Source organism: Rhododendron vialii, chromosome 4a (genome assembly GCF_030253575.1).
Source record: "Rhododendron vialii isolate Sample 1 chromosome 4a, ASM3025357v1".
Taxonomy (NCBI): domain Eukaryota; kingdom Viridiplantae; phylum Streptophyta; class Magnoliopsida; order Ericales; family Ericaceae; genus Rhododendron; species Rhododendron vialii.
This window is the reverse complement of record NC_080560.1, coordinates 13,252,775-13,273,424: the sequence shown is the minus strand read 5'-3', so window position 1 is coordinate 13,273,424 and position 20,650 is coordinate 13,252,775. Positions and strand designations below refer to the sequence as shown.

Sequence of the window (20,650 nt, the reverse complement as noted above, 5' to 3'; positions counted from 1 at the left end):
TTGAAGAATGTTACTCCTATTCACTCATGCTCCAACTACATTTCTCTATATCTATCTTCGCTTTCTTTCTTTTTTTCCAAAACACACTCAAAACTCAACCATTCCTCATTTTCCCTCCAAAATTTGAAATATCACAATTTCAACATTTACCAAATAAATTCAAGATTGATCTTATCTGATCATTATTGGATCATAATGTTAGAAGTTATGCATCGTTTATTATATATGGGGAACTGTCTTCAAAGTATGAAGGAGTCTCCATACATGAAGAATCAAGTTTGATTCTTCATGTTGAAGAAAGCAAATGAAACATGGTTGGAGTGCTACAATTCTTCATTTTGAAGAACTATGGTTTTGAAGAAATGAAGGTATGGTTGGAGATGCTGTATGTTGAAATTGGGTAAAGAAGCTTGTTTGTCTTTTTAGTTGTGGTTGGAGATGCTGTATGTTGAAATTGGGTAAAGAAGCTTGTTTGTCTTTTTAGTTGTGGTTTTCCTGATATAAGATTACTTCTGTATTTTTTCTAACTTTTTTTGTTCCAAGTTCTGAGAAACCTCTGTATTAAGACCAGAATTCATGAGCTAGGCCTGGGGACAAGACCACAAGGACCATCTGGGGTGGTAGCCAAGATGGCAATGGGCTACCCCATTGGGCTTGGCTCTCCTGTGGTTACAAGTTCGAGGCGTATCAAAACCCCCTCGCTCCCGTTTGAATTTCATGATCCGTCTATTGTCTTTTTCGGCTTCGGATGGGACGGTGTGCACCTATGAATTTCAGGTCTCCTTAAGAAGGCTTAGCCGAGGGTCTAGAGTCACGTGCCAGGTGAGATTTGCTGCGCCGGGTCGCTCCCTACTCCACCCCGGGTTTCTTTTCTTCATAGGAAAAAAACAGGACCACAAGGCTGAATGAAGAGAATAAGGACAAGTCAGCTCACTTATAAACAATTGTACAGCCCTTACCATTCCTAGGAAAAAGCTGGCATAAGTGAGAGGATGAGAAAATCCAGCTTACCAAACATAAAACAGCTCATCACTCCTCATTTTCCACCAAAATAATTGAAACCTGGGTTGGCTCCCACATCAGGAGTTTGGGTTTGTGTGTGTGTGTTTAAAGGGTTCACTCTACCTCTCTCTAGTTAGCAATTGCCTAGGTGAATTTGGTAGGTGAAATTACCCTCTTGTCATCCCTCAAAAAAAAAAATTTGAAGCCTCTTTATATTGTTATGTTCTAGATTTGGAAATTGATTTCTGCACCATTCTTTTTACCATTCCCATAGTTTGTTTTTAGAGGGTGTTTGGAAGTCAATTTCTTTTTAGATTATAGATTTTTGGATTGTAATCCAAATATATATAAGTGTTTATATGATGTATAGAATAAATTTTTGCTGGAAAATAGGGTCGAAAGGTTTATTAAAAATAGTTTAAAACGCTCCTCTTGAGGTGATTTTAAATTCATTTTGGTAATGCATCATGGTAAATTGTAATTACAATTAAAGGTTTAAAATGCAAAATCGCATTGGGATAACGGGGCTCCCAAACACCCCTTTCATTCATAGGAATTCATTACATTACCCTTAATTTGTGAAAAAAAGTGAATCAATGACAAGATAGTAGTGTACATTCACGTGAATTAACCCAAAAAAGAAAAAGAAAAAGAGTGCTGATAATTGAACTGCAAAAATCACTCCCATAAAAATTTACCAGTGCTGCTGTATCCGCACGTACAAATCATTTGGGGGCCGTTTCAGTTTCCATAAAGATGATTGGAGCTGCTCATTTTGTTATTTTGTTGAGGAGTCTCACAATTGAATATTGTTAAGGGTGTTTACGAAACATCCAACATCTAACTTTTGTATAGGGGATTTGTACACAGGAGTAGATCATGTCTAGTTCACTATGGTCCAGTCCGGACTAGTTTTGGGCCATTTTGTAAGCCCAGGATATTGGAACCGTTCACTTTTTAGAGCTCGCTGAGATGTCGAAAATCACTTCGATCCGATACCATTTGATTTAAGCTTCATATAATTGTGTTACATGGATTGTAATCCGGTGTTAAACCCTTTTTTCTTACAAACTTAATGCATTTCGATATCATATCAAATTGTATCGGATCGACCTAATATTTGACGTGGTTAATGTTTTCGGCCAGTTCTAGAAAGTGAACGGTTTCGATCATTGCAAATGGCCCAAAACTGAACCGGATCATAGTAAATTGGATGTGATCTGCTCCCTCAGTACACACCCCTATGGACCATTTTTGTAAATTTACCTCTATAAATATCTTCAAGAGCACATAATTGTTTATGGCACTGAAATGTCAAAGATAACCCTTTCCACTTGGATGATAACATGCTTTCAAATTGTTTTCAAATTGAGGACACCCCCAAAGTTTGGTGCAGTTCAAAAAAAGAAAGCAAAGAACATGGATGGACCCTACACAAAGGGAACATAGCCGTTGGCAGACAAGCTGTGTGCCACACCTAAAGAAATAGGACACCCTGTAAACAGAGTGGCATGGCAGCCCTACAAAAAAATATAAACGTTAGAAATAGTTAAAGCAAAAGCTTTAAAAAATTGAAGGGTCGTAGACCAACGGTCTTCTGGGGGCATATCACCCCTTATATAAACCCACCATCTCATTTCCCATTGCCAACCCACTTGCTCATTTACACTTTCATTCCCTCTTCTGCTTTCTGCCCTCCCCATCCTCACTCTCTCCCTCTTCGTTCTCTCTCTCTCTCTCTAGAAAATTACAATGGAGGCAATGAAGGTGAAGCTTTTTGTAGCTGTGGTGATGATGGTGGTGGCGGTATCGGCAGTCCAGAACGTGGGAGCAGCACCTACCCCTGCGCACGCGCCCGCACCCAGTCCCGTTTCGGACGCCGGTGTCTTTGTGCCCACAGCTTTTGCTTCTCTTGTAGCCCTTGCGTTTGGCCTTCTATTCTGATTTACTCTCTCTCTCTCTCTCAAATTTATTTGTTCTTATGTAGAGGTTTGTGTCTCAATCTTCTTCTCTGTCCGAAATGGGTTTGTGGGGTATGGGGAAAGAGGAGGGGTATTGGGGCTTCTTTGATTGGGGCTTTCAGTTGTCATTCTTTTATGTTTGTTAATTGTTTTTGTGAATGCTTTGTACTGAAGATATTCACATTTTGTCACTGTCTCCATTATATATATAATAATCAAAGTGATCCATTTTGATTGCCGAATTTTGTGACCATTTCTTTACTTTTGATGTTCTTTGTTTTATGAATTTATAGCACTAACGTTAGATGCATTTGATTAACCACACATTAAAATGTGTGACGTAGAAGTTAGAACACAAGAATTACGTGCTTCGGATTTAGGCCTACTAGACGGAAGAAGGGAGGAGGGATGGATCTATTATTCCTACGAATCAAAAAATGATGAATACAATTGTTGTGAATAAAACATTGCGGAGAAGCATACAAGGCAAGTCCTAATTTGGTCAGCAAGCACATAGGAGTATAGTATCTCTCAACAGATTTGGAATCAATTTCCTAATCGGAGTTTGTCAAATCTTACCACCAAATTTTTCGTATTAGCCCCAAAATCACCCCCTTCTTGTCGACAAAGAGGGAACCGTAGAAGAGTATGTAAAAACTAGAGTATTTTAGACCGTCCAAACAAAGAACTGTCCATTTTTTTGGGATATGTCCATTTTTTCGCAACCGAGGCATGCCGAGCTGAGTTGTGAACATCAAAATTTGAGAGAGGAAATCTTTGACCCATTTGGACATGTCCTCAAATCAACTAAGCCAATCAATGAACAAAGATACTACATTATGTAGGTAACTCCAAATAGACCGAAGGAAGTCCGCTAATGAGCCGATTTTGGAAAAATAAACCGAGCTTCATACTAGTTTCTCGTGACATCCATAAATTAAGAAATGAGTTTTTAACGAGCCAAATATAATTCGAGTTCTAGTAGATTGGTTCATTCTACAGAGCACAAATTACGAAACGAGTTTTCAACGAGTCAAATATAATTCGAGTGTTCTAGTAAATTGGTTCATTCTACAGAGCACAACTCTGCATTCATGTACCATTTATCAATGCTAGTAGTATTCATCTCGATAACCATTTCTCAATACAAAATGGCAGAGAATTGCATTCACCGGACTGATTGATTTATTTAACACTGCATGCAGCATTGGAACATTATTCGAAACCAAAACATAATAATACCCAAATGCTAGCTCTCACTAACAGCCCCGATTAACATTGAAACGCCTGGGATAAAAAACAGTGGGCGGCCACCAGGCGTAAGAAAACTTGACGGCCTCGGCCGGTTTCACCGGCTGGCCTCCCTTGAGCAGGCACAGGCCATAACGAGTTGGGACGAGGAGGGATGTATCGACGTTTTCGGTCGTGCGGAAGTCCTTGCAACCTAAAACTATGCCAGTTCGGGTACAGCTGCAGTTGTTGGTCACCGTTACCAGCCATTCTGGTTGTCCCCTGATCTCCCTCCCGCTTCGCTCTTCGAACACCATTAGATTCTCCAGGGTACATTTTTGGCACGAGCCTGCATGCAATGCAATTCCATCAGAGGCGGATCCAGAAAATCTCAATACCATACCAGAACAGTTTTACTTATTTTACGGAAGCAAGGGGTGATAAACGAGTCAAACGACCCGAGCAGGTGGTCGATCACACTTGGTTTGAAAAGCTAACAAGCTTCAAAAATGTATTTGAGCTTCGCTTATTTATGAGACGAGCCGATCTCAAATGAGCTTCATCAAGCCAAACACGAGATGACATCGAGTTGCTTGAAATTTTTTATACTACATGATCATTGGCTGAATGAGTCGAGTACTAACTTGTTCGAATTTGATTTGAAATCTTAACAAGCTTCAAAAAATTGTTGAAACTTAATGTGTAGGGTAACAAGCCAATCTTAAAACAAGCTTTTAACGAACAAATATGTTACTCTATTTCCGATAATGCTGCATAAACAATATGAAATTTTGGTAACCATTGCTTACTGAGTATAAAAAGGAAGGCAAATAAATGAAACTTTATAATTCAACAAACCTTAATGTTGTGAAACATTTGTCGAATAGTTCTATGAAAAAAAGACTTCTTTTGGCTCCCAGCGGATTCGATCCCAAGTAGAAAAATACTCTCCTCGACGCAGATGTCCCAACACACAGACAAAATAAATTTACGGTTGTTTGATGCACGGAGGTCCTATGTTCATTGCGTAGGAGGACCCACGTGCTGCTGGGCATCGAATAACTATGGATAATAAGTATGAACTTGCCTACGGAAGTATAGTTCCATAGCGTTGCTACAGACATAGATGGTGTTCGCCGAGCCGCGGAGGGTGCTGTGCCCCTGATATAGATTTAAGATTTTTAATTTGAAGTTTAATATTCTTGAAACCTTAATTATACCTTTGGTAATGAGACAGCAGAGAAGAACAGCAATGGAAAGCTTGACATGGGACAACATTATTGTAGAGAAATCTCCCCTTCTTCAATACACCTCTGCTCACTATTGTATAAAGAAAAATAATAACTCTCAATTTTAATTTGTAACTATATATGTCAATGTCACAGGGGTTGTTTATATATTTGCTGAGAAAGGGGTTTTTCTTCTTCTTCTTCTTCTTCTTCTTCTTTTTAATGGATTATCATTTATGTTAATTAAGACATTGAGAGAATCTGAGATGATCTTTATAGTTATTTTATTTCCAAATTTGTCTTGATTTCCCACAATCAATTAGGTAAGTATATATAAACTCCAAAGGTTAATTAATTGGTAGTATTACTTAATTTCTATAAATATAGTCTATATCGTGAACCCAACATTTATTTAAAGAAAGCGAGAATTCCATAGTTTTTACATGTATCGAGAACGTATAATTTTGTTCATTCTTGCTTTCGGTGAGGGTAACTTTATCCACATTTGGTAGGCTAGATTGCGGGTCTTGTTTTTGAACTGTATGTATGGCTTTGTTAGGAGATCATCATACTAAGCTCAATCAAATATTGGTAATTACTCAATCAAAAAGTTTTATTTGGGGAAAGTTCCAAATGAGGACCTCTTAAAATGCGGACTCCCCTTTCCAGATCGAATTTTGATGATCTGAGCCGCTCAATGTGTTCAGAAAGTGATTTTAAGGGTACCCGTAAGAAATCGGTAAAAAAATGACCGCGAAGGGCTTGATTTGAGCAATTTATTTTGAACCATTCAATAAAAAACTGTTCGGATGAAGCCCTTTCCGGTCATTTTTTTTGTTGATTCTCTTTTGTATCCTTAAAATCACGTTTTGATCACATTAAGCGGCTCGGATGATTGAAATTCAAACCTTAGACACAAAAAAGAAAGCAAACCTGAAGTCTCAAAGTCTTATTCACCAGGCTAATCCCCTGGGGTTAGGTGGTCTCTACCCGTCTACCTTATACCATATAGTCCACCATTTTATATCAAAGTTTCTCAAAACAATATTCATTTGATACGCCAACTTCTCAAATTTTACGAATATGCATAAAATAATATCCATTGTTTTGGAATTATTTTGGAAGTTTTTGAAGGTAACAAGCCATATTTCACAAAATGTCAAAAAAATAGTTTTTCCCTCTCAGACAATGTGCATTCATGTAAGTCATATGAGAGTTTGTCAATCGACAAAAAAGAAATAAAAGTCATTAACGAATCGAAGTTGTATTTGTTGATAATTGATTTCTGCACTCCATTGTTGTCCTCTTGTAATGTGAATTTACAAAATTAATATTCCGTTTGCATACTCTTTTACGCTTGGAATGACAACATTGTAAATTCCAATCATAAGAAAACAAAAAAAAAAGTGTGATTATAAAAAAAAGGGAGTGTAAAATTACCACCTTATTTTTTCCTACTACACAAATAGGATAGAGATATTCTCTTACACGTTTGTATGGATTAATTCTAGATTGTTTGATTCAAGCACTATTAACTCATTCAAAGATATTGTTTAAAATTTCTGTACAGTGTCCTCTATAAACCAAAAGATTCGAAACAATAGTAGCAAGGGGACAGATTGGCCCAAGGCAAATTTGGCAAAGAGTACTAAACTATGGAAGAAAGGGAGAGATTATTCGATGTTCTTGAAGCACCGTTACGTCCCAAGTTTTTCTCTCACCACGCATTCATGTGAGGTTTGCACATTTTGTCTTGAGTCCCACATGAATTTATAGTGAGAGAGAAGCCTGTGACGGCGTCCTAGGGTCACTTTCGAATAAGGAGTAACTAATGATACTTTTAAACTCACAAGTCACCAGACATAGGTTACTAAACATTAAGGCGATACACAAACTTATTTTTACTTTATTTTTTCATGATTCCACGACTCTCTCTCTCTCTCGTGGGCTTGAAACGGATCGGGTCGGATTCAATGGGTATGGCTTGAGCCATATTTGACCTGTTCGTATTCAACTCGTCTACTATTGACCCATATTCATCTCGTCCATATTCAACTCGTTATCCATTTTAACCCGCACAAATTTACCCAAATCCGTCAATTTGCCACCTTTTGATTTGAGTACTCAAATGAAGGGCTTCTCCAAAGCTTTATTATTATAAAAACGGGAAATTCCTGGCCCAAATGGCAAAACTAGCTTGCCCATAAAGACTGATTTTCATTATTAGCTCATAAAAATTACTATGACCAAAATCATAAGGAAAATTTATAGAAATGGTCATCCTAATTTCATTCAAGTCTCATTTTTGTTCTCCAAGTATTAATTGCAACTCTTTTGACCTCCAAGTTTGGTTTTTGTACCAAGTTGGTCCAATTGATAACGTCTGTCAGTCAAACTGGAAGGAAAAAATCCAATTGAGGGCAGACGTCATCAATTAGACCAACTTGGTACGAACTGCAACGTCCAAATTGCCATCAATTTAATTTTTTTTGTTTGGCTTGGCTGACAACAGTTATCAATCGGACCAATTTGGTACGAAAATCAAACTTAAAGGTCAAAATAGTTATAATTGATACTTGGAGGATGAAAATGAAATTCGGATGAAACTAGGAGGACAATTTCTATAAATTTTCCAAATTATAAAGACTGATTTTCATTAGCCTTCAAATTTATCCTGGGTGCAGTGAGAAAGGCCCAAATGGCAAAACTAGCTAGCCCATACGGAGCCTTTTAGGCTAGTTTGGATCTTGGATTTTTTTTTTTTGAATCAGTCAATTCATTTCAAGTCCGAAAGCAAATATTACTTCGCAAAAATATTGGATTGCACCAAACTACCTACTCCGGGATTACAGAACACCGTGCAAAAGCAAATCATCACTAGGTGCCGATATGAGAATCCCATCCGGGACTATGCAGAGAGAAATCAAATAAAATCTCAGTACAAACCAGTAATTAATAAAAACGGATGTAATCAAACAACAAACAGATCACAAGTGAAAGAAGAAATCTAATCCTGTGCCGGAGACCAAACACTGCTTCACGCCTGAAATTGCCGTTGACGGCCCAGAACTAGGAAACAACGCTGGTGAGCAAACAGTCCAGAGCTGCTACCGGAAAACCCCAACAACAGCGTCACTGCTACCACTGCCGGAAACCCCCAGAAAGCATCACCGACACCGCCGTCAACCACCGCAGACCTCATTCCGAACACCCACCAAAACCCTAACTAAAATTATTTGCCCACCAACTAACACCCACCGGATCTAGAGCACTAGACCGGTACAAACCGGACTGGGAGAGACCCAGTCGGAGAAAATGAGCCAAACGGCCGGAAAAAAAACAAAAAAACAAAAAAAAACCTAACCCCAATTAGAGCCTAACCCCAGACCGCCATTATTACCTCCTCCGATGGCCACTAAACTCCGAATTTTGGAAAGACAAGGTGGAGCCGTGATGGATCCAGCCCACAGGTCACCGGCTGGAGGTCGGAACACCTGAAACAAGGTCACCATGAACACTGCAACACATGCTCCCAAAACTGATGAGAAGAAACACCGTCGGAGAAGAGAGAGGAAGAGGAGGGGAAGGGTGAGGAGGGAAGAGGCCGGGGGCCGGGCGGAGGGGGAGGCGGCTGCCCCCTCCCCAAAACCAGATCTGCTTTGGGGTTTTCTTTTTTTAGAGAGAGAGAGAGAGAGTTCCTAGTTTGGATCTTGGATGAGCCCGTTACTTTTCGAAAAAAGCCCATAGGCCACCACCTTGTCATAATAAAATGTCAAAATTGCCCTCTTCATTGGGGTTTGTTTGGAATTCAAAGGAAGAAATAAATCATTCTTCCTCCTCTTATTTTTTGTGTTGATCGATTCCTCCCCTTATTTGATTGATAGTTTCAAGCAAAAGAATCCAAGAATTGTAAGGAATTAGCAATCTTCTTTCTTTAATTCTCTATTACTAATTTTTTATCAATTTATTTTCTGTAACACTCTTCTTATAACTTTTCTCTTTCACTCTTTACTTTATCTTTTCTAACGTCTTTTGAAGCACAATGTTAAATTGAATAAGAGGGATTTTTGTGTGTGTGTCAAATTAGACTATTGTTTCCACGTGGAGACACAAAGGATTTTTTTTGTGCACAACAATATGTGCGCATATTCGGATACATGTGTCCGAAAAAGATTCTAAGCACGTAGGCCCTTCATTATTTTTTGTGGAGCTTACATACACAAATGAATCAAAATGCATCTGTGTACAATTCTGTGCTCAGAATACATTGTATCAAAATTTGTGCAAAGCTACAACTCAGGTTAGGAACCAGTCTATCTACACAAACAAAAGTGTACAGATTGTGCATAGATTTTTTCCTGGAGCTCACCACGGGTTCCACAAAAATGATTCGAACCGTTCATTAAATGTAAAACAATTTTTCAAGGGTCCATATGAAAAATCAACTCAATCCTATACATATAAGTTCCCGACCCAATTATCTAATTTTTCATTGAGATTTCAAGAAAATGAAAAGTTAAATAATTGGATCGAGCACCTATAAGTACCATGTTAAGTTGATTTTTCTTAGAGACCCTTGAAAATGTGTTTTACACTCAATGAACAGATCAGATCGTTTGTGTGGAACCTGTGGTGGGTCTCACAAAAAAATTTGTGCACAATCTGTGCATGTAATATCTGTGTGGACAGACTTTCTGGACAGGGTTATTTTGGGGATTGTAGTTATGATGGTAAAGACCAATATAAAACGCCCACAAAGATGTAAACCCTAGACGTCCCAAGGTTAAGCCCTAGTTCCTCCTCTTCACCAGCAGCCCTTCTGGTATCTCTCTCTCTCTCTCTCTGGATTTTCTCTTTCTAAACCTGTTTTCTTGGCCGCCATGGAGCAGAATGCCTCTTTGAGTAGCTATATGAATCTCGGTTTCATATCACGGCTTAGTTAGGAGGCATAAACTAATTCCGATCCCCAGAGTTTCTCTGCGGTCTTCTTCTGAGGCCTTCTTACTGGGGACTCTCTGTTCTTTCTCTCCCAATTGTTCCCCAAGAAGCCTCAGACATATCTGTTCAAAGTATTGCAAATTATTAGTTTTGAATACGTACATATATGTGTGCATATTTAGTTCTACATTATTTTTAAAACTGCCTCTTGAATACCCGGAAGGAAAAAAAACCCACCGCCATTCGGTTCAGACAGGGGCACAAATTTAGAGTGAGAGAGAGTCATCTCTCTCCTCGAATCAATTTGAATTTATAGGAGCTGTCTTTCGATATGTTCCTTATCTAAATTGCTTCGGATATTTCTATTACCATTCTGGTTGGCAATATATATGGAGTAAATGAACCCGGATTGGACTTGTGGTTAAGGCTTGAGAATTAGGGGTTTGCTCCCTCTTAATTCGAAATCTCCTAGGTGTTATTAACGCTTTTGGGGCCAGTTATGTGGTCCCCCCTAGAATTTGCGTGAAAGGTGGTTTGGACACCTAAGTTATCAAAAAAATGTATATATAGAGGAAATGAATTTTAAAGGGTATGTTTTCATGGGATGATTTTCGAACTTCAGTCTTGTTTACGTATGTTGCAGTTGATTAAAACAAAATAGAGTTCTTGTGGTTTTCATTAAATTTTTTGCTTTTGTTTTCTGTTTTGAGGTTCATTGCTATCGATTATGCCTTTTTTTTTTTCCTCAGAAATCTGGAGGCGATGAAGATAGAAATCGTTTCTCGATGCTGATTTTTGATCATTAGATCACATTCTGATGACCTATTTGTGCGTGTCTGAGCCTTTATTTCTTTCACTTTATATTTTGGCACTTGTTTAGAGGCTTTATCCCTTCAGATTTGGAATTCTTTGATATGATAAATTCAGGGTTGGGTTTGCGATGATAATAAATCAATTCCTCGTACTGAATGTCAATATTGGCATGAAAGACTCTTCTATACACCCATAGAATCTGAGCATTCCCCGACTCAATTGATGTTTTCTGGTTTTCTTTTTTACTCTACTGAAGTTTCTTCCTGTGTTGTTCTCCTGTCGGATTTTTGTTATGTAAATTTCCCATTTGTGTTCTGTTTTTTTTCTCCGGATTTTCGTTCATTTGTTTTTCACAATGTCCCTCAAGAGTTTCTCATTCATTTCATTTTCATGTTCTTCCTTTTTGGCCAGTGTGTACAAAGGCCTGGGAACAAATTCACCGTCGTATGGATGTTGTGTAAAAGGCTGTTCATTTGCCTTTTTCAGTTTATTTCATTCTTGTTTATAATGCCGGTTTTCAATATTGCCTTTTTCGCAGTTGAGACTTGAGAGCGATCTAAAGCATTCTAACACTGAATGCACAATTGACTTTTAAACATACATTAGAGTGACAGATTTAAAATTCCATCTTGAACACTTCCTGAAGAGTTTTTTTTTTCTCTCCAAACTATTGTTGGAATGGAGGCATGGGCATAATGATGATGAAATTATTGTCATCTGAAGTTTTAGTGATTAAAACAATAACCTCCTACTCATTCTGAATGCCCCTGTTCTCTCTCTCTCTCTCTAAAAATATGTATGTATATTTGTGTATATGTATGTGTATATTTCTATACTGGGGTTAAGAGTGAAAGTTTTGCTACATTAATGGCTCTTCGAAACACTTTCCACTCTTTGTCAAACATTTTTTTGTTTCAGGATGGTTGGGGTACATAGGATTAGTATTGTAGTGACATTAATTTCAAAGTATTAAGTTTGTGAATTTCAGGGACAGGTAGAGAAGTTGGTGACTATAAAATGCAAGACAGTTTAATTAAGTAATAACCCTATTTATGCTGTTAAGTAGAAACCGGTGGTATAAAAAAGTTCACCCTAGTTTCATTTTATTTTCCAAATTTTCTGAGTAATCTTACCGTAGTTGCATGCAAACCTCTGGTTTTTTCCTTAATCAATTTGTTGTCCCGCAAACGAGGATAAAAAAGTTGTTCTACGTAAACCGTTTTCAGCTGATTGCACTGAGTTTTGGTAGTTAAAACTGTGTTTTAGATTTTGCTTGCTGTGGGGTCATGGTACTGCTTGTAGTATTAAATTTTCTTTTTCTGTGTGGGTTTTTGGAATTGCAGCACTTTTCAATTCAATTATGACCATAGAAGGGTTTATGTGGCGATGATGATGACTCAAATCTCTCTAATAATATGTATTGAGGGGTACACCTATGATTGGTTTTTCAAGCACTTTTGAGCCACATTCGTCTCCAGTGTCATACAGTGTACCAAAATGGTTTTCTGGTTGAATGATTGTCTTGCGATGATTTACTCGTGCTTCAAATCTGTTTTTTTTTTTCTTAAGGAGAAGTTTGATTTGCAATTTACGGCAATTATACGAATCAAGGATGAGACGGCAATTATACTAATCAATGAAGGTTCATGGGTTTTGTGAAACCAAAATTGAACATAATTACAAAGATTTACGGTCTTGGCAACAAAGCAAATGACTCGTCTGCCTGATACGATCACCAGAAAACTTTGGGGAGAAAAAGCAGGTGACAAAATTTTATGCTTTGCTGGTAGATCCGGGGAGAACTGGAATTGCATGATGCTAAATGTGGAATTGCATGATGCTAAAAGTTTGATTGCATGAACCCCAAACGGATTAACATAACAATTTTGAAAGTAAGGGATCTGATGGACTTGCCTTTCTTAGTTCTTTGACCAATTGTAGCAATTTGTGGGTGGTATTTTTGAAGAATGGCCAATTCGGAGGGGTATTACCAGACTCCGGGGGCAATCTATTAACCTCTCTGCGTTGGTTGTTTTCCGATAGAAACAAAATGAAAGGATGTATTCCTTCAACATTAGGAAACCTTGTGAATCTGGAAAATTTATCTTTGTTGGATAACCTTTTCACAGGACCAATTCCCAATAGCATAGATTATCTTCACAAGTTGGAGCAGTTGTCATTTTTAGGCAACAATATCTCAGGTGAAATTCCAGAGTCTATTGGAAATTGGTCATTGGTGATTGATCTGGACTTGGAGAAAAACAGACTAGAGTGGCCATACCCTTCAATATTGGCAATTGTCGAAATTTGTCAATCCCTGAAAATAACCTTACTTGAAGCATACCAAAAGAAACTTTTATTGGTCTCTTCACTGTCAATAGGATTGTATCTAGCTTGCAACCCTTCCTCTGGATCCTTGCCTCTTGAGGTTGGAAACCTCAAACATTGAGTAGAAATTGACGACTCCGAGAAAGACTTGTCAGGTGATATTCCTAGCGCTCTTGGTGTTTGCAGTAGCCTCGAGAACTTGTATTTGCAGCGAAATTTCTTTCAAGAAATGTGCCCAAGAGGCTGTCACCATTAAGAGTTTTCAGAAATGTAAAATTTTCCTCAAGTCAGTCAGAACCCTTTCTGGGGTTATGAAGAAAATCCACAAATCTTGTCACTGGTGGGCCAATTATCACTCGCCGAATTGTCAGCTCCTCCGCAGAATTTGGTTGGACAAATATGAAATACCACCTAAAAGTCCAACTGAACTTGGTGATCTTTTCAGGTTACAGAAATTGAATTTGGGTGTTAACGATTTTGAAGGGAAAATTCCACCAAGTCTATGTTGTTGCTCCAATCTCAGGTTCCTTAGTGTACAGGAAAATAAGCTAGTTGGAGAGTTTCCAAAATAATCTTCTTATTCAAAGACGAGACTCATATCACTCTAGATTATTGAGAACAATTTGACTGGAGGGATTCCTCCGTCAATTGGGAATCTTACTTCTCTAGTAAACTTTAGTGCCTCTTACGATCCGTTTGGAGGAAGTGTTCCAAATGCTTTGGGTCAATTACGAAATTTAAGGTACCTTAGGTTGGGTTTCAGTCAAATTTCAGGAACCATCCCTCCTTCCTTGTACAACTTATTGTTGCTGGAAAGATTATCTGTGCTTGTTAATCGACTTTGGGGTAGTCTTCCGCCGACATTCGGTTTCATGTTCCCTCACCTCCAAGTCCTTCAGCTATACCGCAACCAATTTAATGGTCCAATTTCGCTTTCAATATCCAACTCTTCCCAGTTGGTACTGCTGGAGTTGAATAATAACAACTTCACTGAAAAAGTAAGAAACGATTTTGAAAATTTAAAAAATCTCTACCTGATAAATCTAGGTGAGAATAATTTTGAGACTAAAGGATCAGATGGACTTGTCGTTCTTAGTTCTTTGACCAATTGTAGTGACTTGGAGGTGGTACTCTTTTGGAGAATGGGCCAGTTTGGAGCTAGGGGTATTTATTGGATTCTGTGGGCAATCTACTAACCTGTGTCTCTTGCTTGGCACTAGGTCTAAATAAATTGAATGGATTTATATTCTTTCAACAATGGGAAACCTTGTGAATTTGTAAGTCTTAGCATTGAATTGTAACCTATTCATAGGCCCGATTCCCGGTAGCATGGTTATCTTCATAAGTTGCAAGTGTTGGACTTTTCAAACAACAGTATCTCAAGTAAAATTTCGGACTCTATTAGAAATTTGTCATTTCTGATTGAACTTAGCTTGCGCCAAAATAGAATAGAGGGAGCCATACCCGTGAGTCTTTGGCAATTGTCGGAATTTGTTACAGGTGACACTTTCTTATAATATAACCTTAATGGTATCATACGAAGACAATTTTTGATGGTCTCTTCACTATCTATTTTATTGGATCTAGCTTGCAACCGTTTGTTTGGATCCTTGCCACTTGAGTTGGGAAACCTCAGAAATTTAGTAGAAATCGATATATTTTAGAATGGTTTGTGGTGAAATAGCTAGCACTCTTGGTAGCTACATTAGCCATGAAAACCTGTATTTGCAGCAACATTTGTTTCAAAGGTCTATTGCTTCACCAATGGAATCCTTGAGAGATATTCAGAATTTAGACCTTTCCGACAACAATTTATCTGGTCAAATTTCAATATTTTTGGGGACTTTTTCCCTGAAGAATCTCAATTTTTCTTTCAATAATTTCGAAGGAGAGTTACAAATGAAAGGGTGTTTTTACAAATGCAAGTGCAATATAAGTTGCTGGAAACTATAGGTTTTGTGGTGGCATTTATGAACTGGGTGGCATTTCTGAACTACGACTACCTCGGTGCAACACGAAAAAATCAAGAAATCGGAAGTCTCTTTCCCGGATGTTAGGAATCACGGTAGCTTCAACACCCGTTAATTTCGTGTCCGGCTCGTATCGTGTTATCGTGTCTGTTGTCCAACTCTATATAGAATTACAAATATACCATATATTATATATATATGTTCATGTTAATGAGTGACACAGATTAGTAACCGTGTTGGTCGTGTCAGTTTTGTGTCTCACGTGTTCAATCCGAACCCGACTCATTTAGAATTCGTGTTCTCGAATCGTGTCATTTTCGTGTTTCGTGTCAGAAATGTTTAATCCTAACCCGCTAACTTCGTGTCCGGTTCGTGTCGTGTTAAAATGTTTCGTGTTCGTTGCTCAGCTCTAGTTTGTACCACAGCGGCACAGCCTATATGGCTATATATACATATACTCCTATAAAAAAATAAAAAAAAATAAAAGTGGCGCTGTGATAGGTTGTGCATAAAGTGAGAATAAGAAAAAGAAAAGGCAGTGGCGGAAGTAAAAGAAAATAACGGCAGAAGCACATACATGTATGCAGCTGATTTTTTGAGAGTTATTTCTACGGAAAATATATGTTAGGTCTATAGGAGGGCTTGTGGATTCAAGGCCGTTGGCGATTAAGATCACTGGGTGCGGTGCACAAGTGACTTGGCAGGTGATACCTAGAACGTTGTGAGGATTTATTTCGTTTAGATAGGTATCATGAGTTCAAGTCGCGGGAGCGTCATCATGAGGGAGAGATTGTTAGGCCTGGAGTGCTTCCATGCATTTGGTTACACAATGCGACTGCTCTAAAAATAGACTTACGAGTGCGATGTTGAATGCTGAAAAAAGACTTATTCTGCGTTTGGATGAGTTTTTAAGAAATTTTTTATGATGGCCCCATTCCAGAACTCAAAATAAGTAGTACTTATTTTTTAAGAAGACAATTTCAAGTTAAAAAATCATGTGCTTACACAAATAATTTTTCTGTTAATATAGATCTTGTTTGATAGATTTCATTGAGATCTTTTAAACGGTGCAAAAAACATTGAAATTTTTTTTGTCATTTACATTTTTTTTAGTTTGAAAATGTGAAATAAACTGCTTATTTTTTAAGAAGATTTCTGGAACAGGGCTTAATAATGATTGGAAGTAGGGATAATGAGTAAAGAGAAATAGAGAAATGAGAATAATGATTGAAGATAGGGGTAATGAGTGAAGAGTAATGATTGAAAATAAGAATAAAGAGTATTATTTGAGTTGAAATTTTTTTTCCAAATTTTGATCCAAACAAGACATTAATTGAAACTCTTCCTACTACTAATTAATTTTTGGAGAGATGGTGGAAAAAACTGTATGCGACAAACGATTCCTTGGTTGCTTTTTTTGTAAGTGTTCAGAGCATTACTCATTTCTTTAAAGAAGCAGCTTGGCTTATTTCCTTCCTCTTCTTCTCCCTTTCTTTTTCTAGATATTTTCTTCTTTTGTGTACCTGTATGATAAATACCTCATTTTTTAAGTGTGGTGGTCTCCACACAAATGTTTTTATGGAGCCTCTTTTTTTTTTTATCTGCTTTTTATGGAGCCTACCATACTTGTTTCTATGGAGTAAAAAATGTGGTGTTAGTAGTATTGCTCTTGTACGAATCTTTTATGATTTTCCCAGTTGATCATCTCAGTGAGAATATTTGGATGAGCAAAAAAAACTTAAATCAAAATCGCCAATAAACATCATACGATGAAAGCATTATTGCTCCAAATCCAAAACACACAGCAAATGCACAGATAGGATTCGGAAAAGTAAGCAAATATAAACAAGTCAATCCCAACAGTTTAAGAGAAGTCGAAGACATGGCTTAGAAAACTGTGAAAGATCGGTTATGGGGTCCTAACATATAATTGATCCAGTTTACAATGAAAGCCTTATTGGTCACACCATTAACCAAATTGATTCTTGTTTAATATACCCAAATTGCTAGGTCATGGTGGATATTGCCAACGTGATTCGATTCTTGCTTCCTTCCAATATTGTCGAGTGGAAGGTGCGTTTGGTCTCTTGGCTTAATCGGGAAAGAGACTTCGCAGCCGACGACCGTAAACTTATTCGCGGTGTCCGAAAATGTGTATGGCCAGTCAAACTGCAACGAAGTCCAGGCCAGGCGAAAATCATTGGTCACGGCCCCGGTCTTGTTGTAGCACATGGAAGCGACAATGTTTCGGACCCGGACTTGGGTTGGTGAGATGGATAAGACCACGAGGCCACCTAAGAAGGGCTGTGAATTGCTGCAGTTGATTACGAAGGGCCGATCAAAGGAGCAGGCAGCCCCTATGCCGAATGGGTAAGGGATGCTTAGGTTTCCGCATTTAGGTTGGCAGTCGGGCTTGGTGCCGAGGAAGCTGTTGGAGGTTACATCCGCGATGTTGGCGGTTACGTTTTTTGCTAGTACTGTGTGTTGTGCTAATAGGAGGCGCCATGAAAGAAACAAGAGGAGTACTGCATGGACATAATGTTTAAGGATGGACACATATATAATAGCTAGTGTTGGAAGTTAGGATGTTAATGAACTTCCACAAATGAAATGAAGTTACGTGCGCGGAGGTAGTATTTAAATGTACAAAGTGGAAAGCGAGAGAATGAAATTAAGCTAATAAGAAAAGTAGACTCTTTAAATGGAATAAAGTGGTCATGTTGCTTTCTCATGTAACTTTCAGAAAAGAAAAGATGGTGTCCCTGGTCTTTAGTGAGGGGTTAGTTTTCTGTTGTCTATTTCGACTAGTATGTGCAATACAAAGTAACATCGACTTTGGGACCCGATGGGGGCAAGGACACAGGTTCGGACACGGCAAAATCAAGTAAGAATCTGCCCAATTGTAGAACCATTCTAATTAATCTGCACAGGAGGAACCATTAAAATACGCCAAAATTTTCCTTTAGCGGCATTAGAAAACCGCCGGAAATAGTCAAAAAACCGCCGATAATACTAACAACCGCCGGTAATAGTTAAAAAACCGCTGGTAAAGCAATGATCGCAAAAACAAAAACGGTGGTAACAAACCGCCAGTAATACTAAAAACGGCACTACAAAACTGTCGGAAATAAAATGGGCGGTAAATTTTTTTCGCTCTCCCCGTGAGTCGAACCCGGAACCTCCGGATCTACGTGCACGCGTGTGACCAATTGGGCTAACCCGCATTTTGGGGCAAATAGGATAAATAATATTATTTATATTATACGGGTTGGTTTTATTATAAGTATTACCGCTGGTATTAAAAACAATTGTATATTCTACTTTCCCGGCGGTAATTTAAAAAATCGCCGGTAAAAGTCACTAAAAACGGCAGTCTTAGGAAAACTGCCATTTTAGGATAATTATTCCCAGCAGTCTTATTAATGCCGCTAAAAGTGTCTTTTAACAACATTTATTTAATGTCGGTAATACTAACGCCGGTAAAGCCTTTATTGAATGGTCAACACCGGTCAATGTCGGTCAACGGTCAGCTCTCTGGTGATGACGTGGGGGATGAAAAACCCTTTGTTTCCTTCCCCTAACATGAAAATATTTTGATGTCCTTATTACTTGAGAAACTCTTTAAATATGTCATTTAGACCAATTTGCCCAATTAAATGGACATCCTATCGGAGTTATCATGGGTTGCACAGACTTAAATGCTAAGTCTTGGTCATTGAATGGTTCTGCCAATTGTCTTGATCGATGTCAATGTCGATGATAAGGCCTTCATATTCCAATGACTTGGGCATGCGTGACTTTGATCCAAAGACTCCACACATACTTCTTGGAGTAGTCTTTTCTGCCTTTTTTCATTTTTGTCCTAGGCTAATGTAAGTGTACGAGATTATTCTGCTTGTCTATTTTGGTCCCCATTTATTTATTAATTTTCGCTTTCCTCGTGAGTCGAACCCGGAACCTTCGGATCTACGCGCTAGGGTTGAGCATTTCTGACACGAAAAGCGAAAATGACACGACTTGAGAAACACGAATTCTAAATGGGTCGGGGTCGGGTTGGATGGTTTGTGACATGAACCCGACTGACAAGATACGAATACGACCCGACCCGACCCGACCCGACATGTTACCCAGGTCTAGTACAAACCTAGGAGGAAAAGAATAAGACTCTTGATTGGGCCCATTTTAACCTTACTTTTTCTTTTAAAGAAAAAATCAGAAGAAGCCGATTGATACTCCAATAGATTGATGGAGGGATTGATCTGTCTTTTGCCAAAAATTGTCTTGCAATAGTCAACCTTTTTTTTATTCAATACGCTCATTTTCGATTACATATAATAATGATTTCTTCTACTCTAATTCTATATAGACTTGTTAGCCTATAAAAAATTATAAAATTACAATTCGATATAAAATATATGTTTTGTCATACGGAATTGCCAATATACGGAGACCCCGAAATTTGGTCCTTACAGTTTGTGTTCAGAATCATTGGCTAGTAGGTTGCCAATTGTCATGCCGAAAGAGGGAGAGAAAACATGCAATGTAAGCTTTACAAATGTGGAGCCATGGCTGCGACAGCCTCCTTTGTACTGTAAGAAACATTGTCATAAGAAATGGATCGTTTTCTCACTTTGGGTGAGAAAGAAGAAGGAGCCAATAAAAATAAAATATATATAATTTTTGTACTTTTCTCTTTATTTCTCATGAAATTACTTAATCTTAGTGAGTGAATTGGCAAGAAATTCTAATCTTTTTTGCTTCTGTTCCATCAACTCCCTAAATTCAAAGAGCCTGGAAGGACTTTTAGCCTTTAGGTATCATTTGCCCCGAAAAATCATTGGAGCGAGATTTGCGAAGAGGTTGAAAATTTGTAGGCCATTAAATGATGGCCCCACCAATGACCAGATTTGTGGAAATTCTTGATATTGCCCAAGAGTTTTTGACAGACTTGTGGAAATTCTTAATAATGCCAAAAACCCAATTACTGTATCTCTAGTGTCTTCTTCTTTATGCATTTTCTCATCCACACAAATATATATGATCTGAGCAGTTTTTTACTAAACGGTCCTTTCCGATCATTTTTTTGGTTGATTTCTCGCGAGTACCCTTAAAATCACGTTCTGATCACTTTGAGCGGCTCGGATCGTCGCAATTCAATCAGGAAAGGGGAGTCCCGCAC

At 38.2% G+C, this 20,650-nt stretch overlaps 2 protein-coding genes and 4 non-coding genes across 7 annotated transcripts in view; all 6 read left to right on the top strand.

Annotated features, from left to right (window-relative positions):
- The first annotated feature begins 2,639 nt into the window (after positions 1-2,639).
- On the top strand, positions 2,640-3,154 carry LOC131324438 (arabinogalactan protein 13-like). The gene has a single exon (XM_058356401.1). It carries the CDS (start codon positions 2,755-2,757, stop codon positions 2,944-2,946), a length of 192 nt encoding a protein of 63 aa, XP_058212384.1. The 5' UTR covers positions 2,640-2,754; the 3' UTR covers positions 2,947-3,154.
- A 7,042-nt stretch (positions 3,155-10,196) lies between these two features.
- LOC131324437 (probable LRR receptor-like serine/threonine-protein kinase At3g47570) overlaps positions 10,197-20,650 on the top strand; it is a 34,674-nt gene continuing 24,220 nt past the window's right edge. Inside the window, exons 1-3 of one of the 2 annotated variants that reach the window (XR_009199351.1) lie at positions 10,197-10,244; positions 13,555-13,656; positions 13,947-15,148. The gene's annotated coding sequence lies outside the window, so the exon portion shown is untranslated. Of the gene's footprint in view, positions 10,245-13,554; positions 13,657-13,946; positions 15,149-20,650 lie in introns of those variants that run through there. The other variant, XR_009199350.1, reaches the window with a different exon arrangement.
- On the top strand, positions 10,351-10,482 carry LOC131324981 (small nucleolar RNA U19). Its single transcript, XR_009199556.1, has one exon. It is a non-coding gene; the product is annotated as a small nucleolar RNA U19 (small nucleolar RNA).
- LOC131324989 (small nucleolar RNA snoR126) lies at positions 11,118-11,205 on the top strand. Its single transcript, XR_009199563.1, has one exon. It is a non-coding gene; the product is annotated as a small nucleolar RNA snoR126 (small nucleolar RNA).
- LOC131324982 (small nucleolar RNA snoR8a) lies at positions 11,292-11,382 on the top strand. Its single transcript, XR_009199557.1, has one exon. It is a non-coding gene; the product is annotated as a small nucleolar RNA snoR8a (small nucleolar RNA).
- Positions 11,861-11,934, top strand: LOC131325023 (small nucleolar RNA Z105). The gene has a single exon (XR_009199590.1). It is a non-coding gene; the product is annotated as a small nucleolar RNA Z105 (small nucleolar RNA).

What these genes read in the sequence shown, in the direction of transcription:
- LOC131324438 (XM_058356401.1), top strand. Translation starts at nt 2,755, where the DNA reads ATGGAGGCAATGAAGGTGAAGCTTTTTGTAGCTGTGGTGATGATGGTG.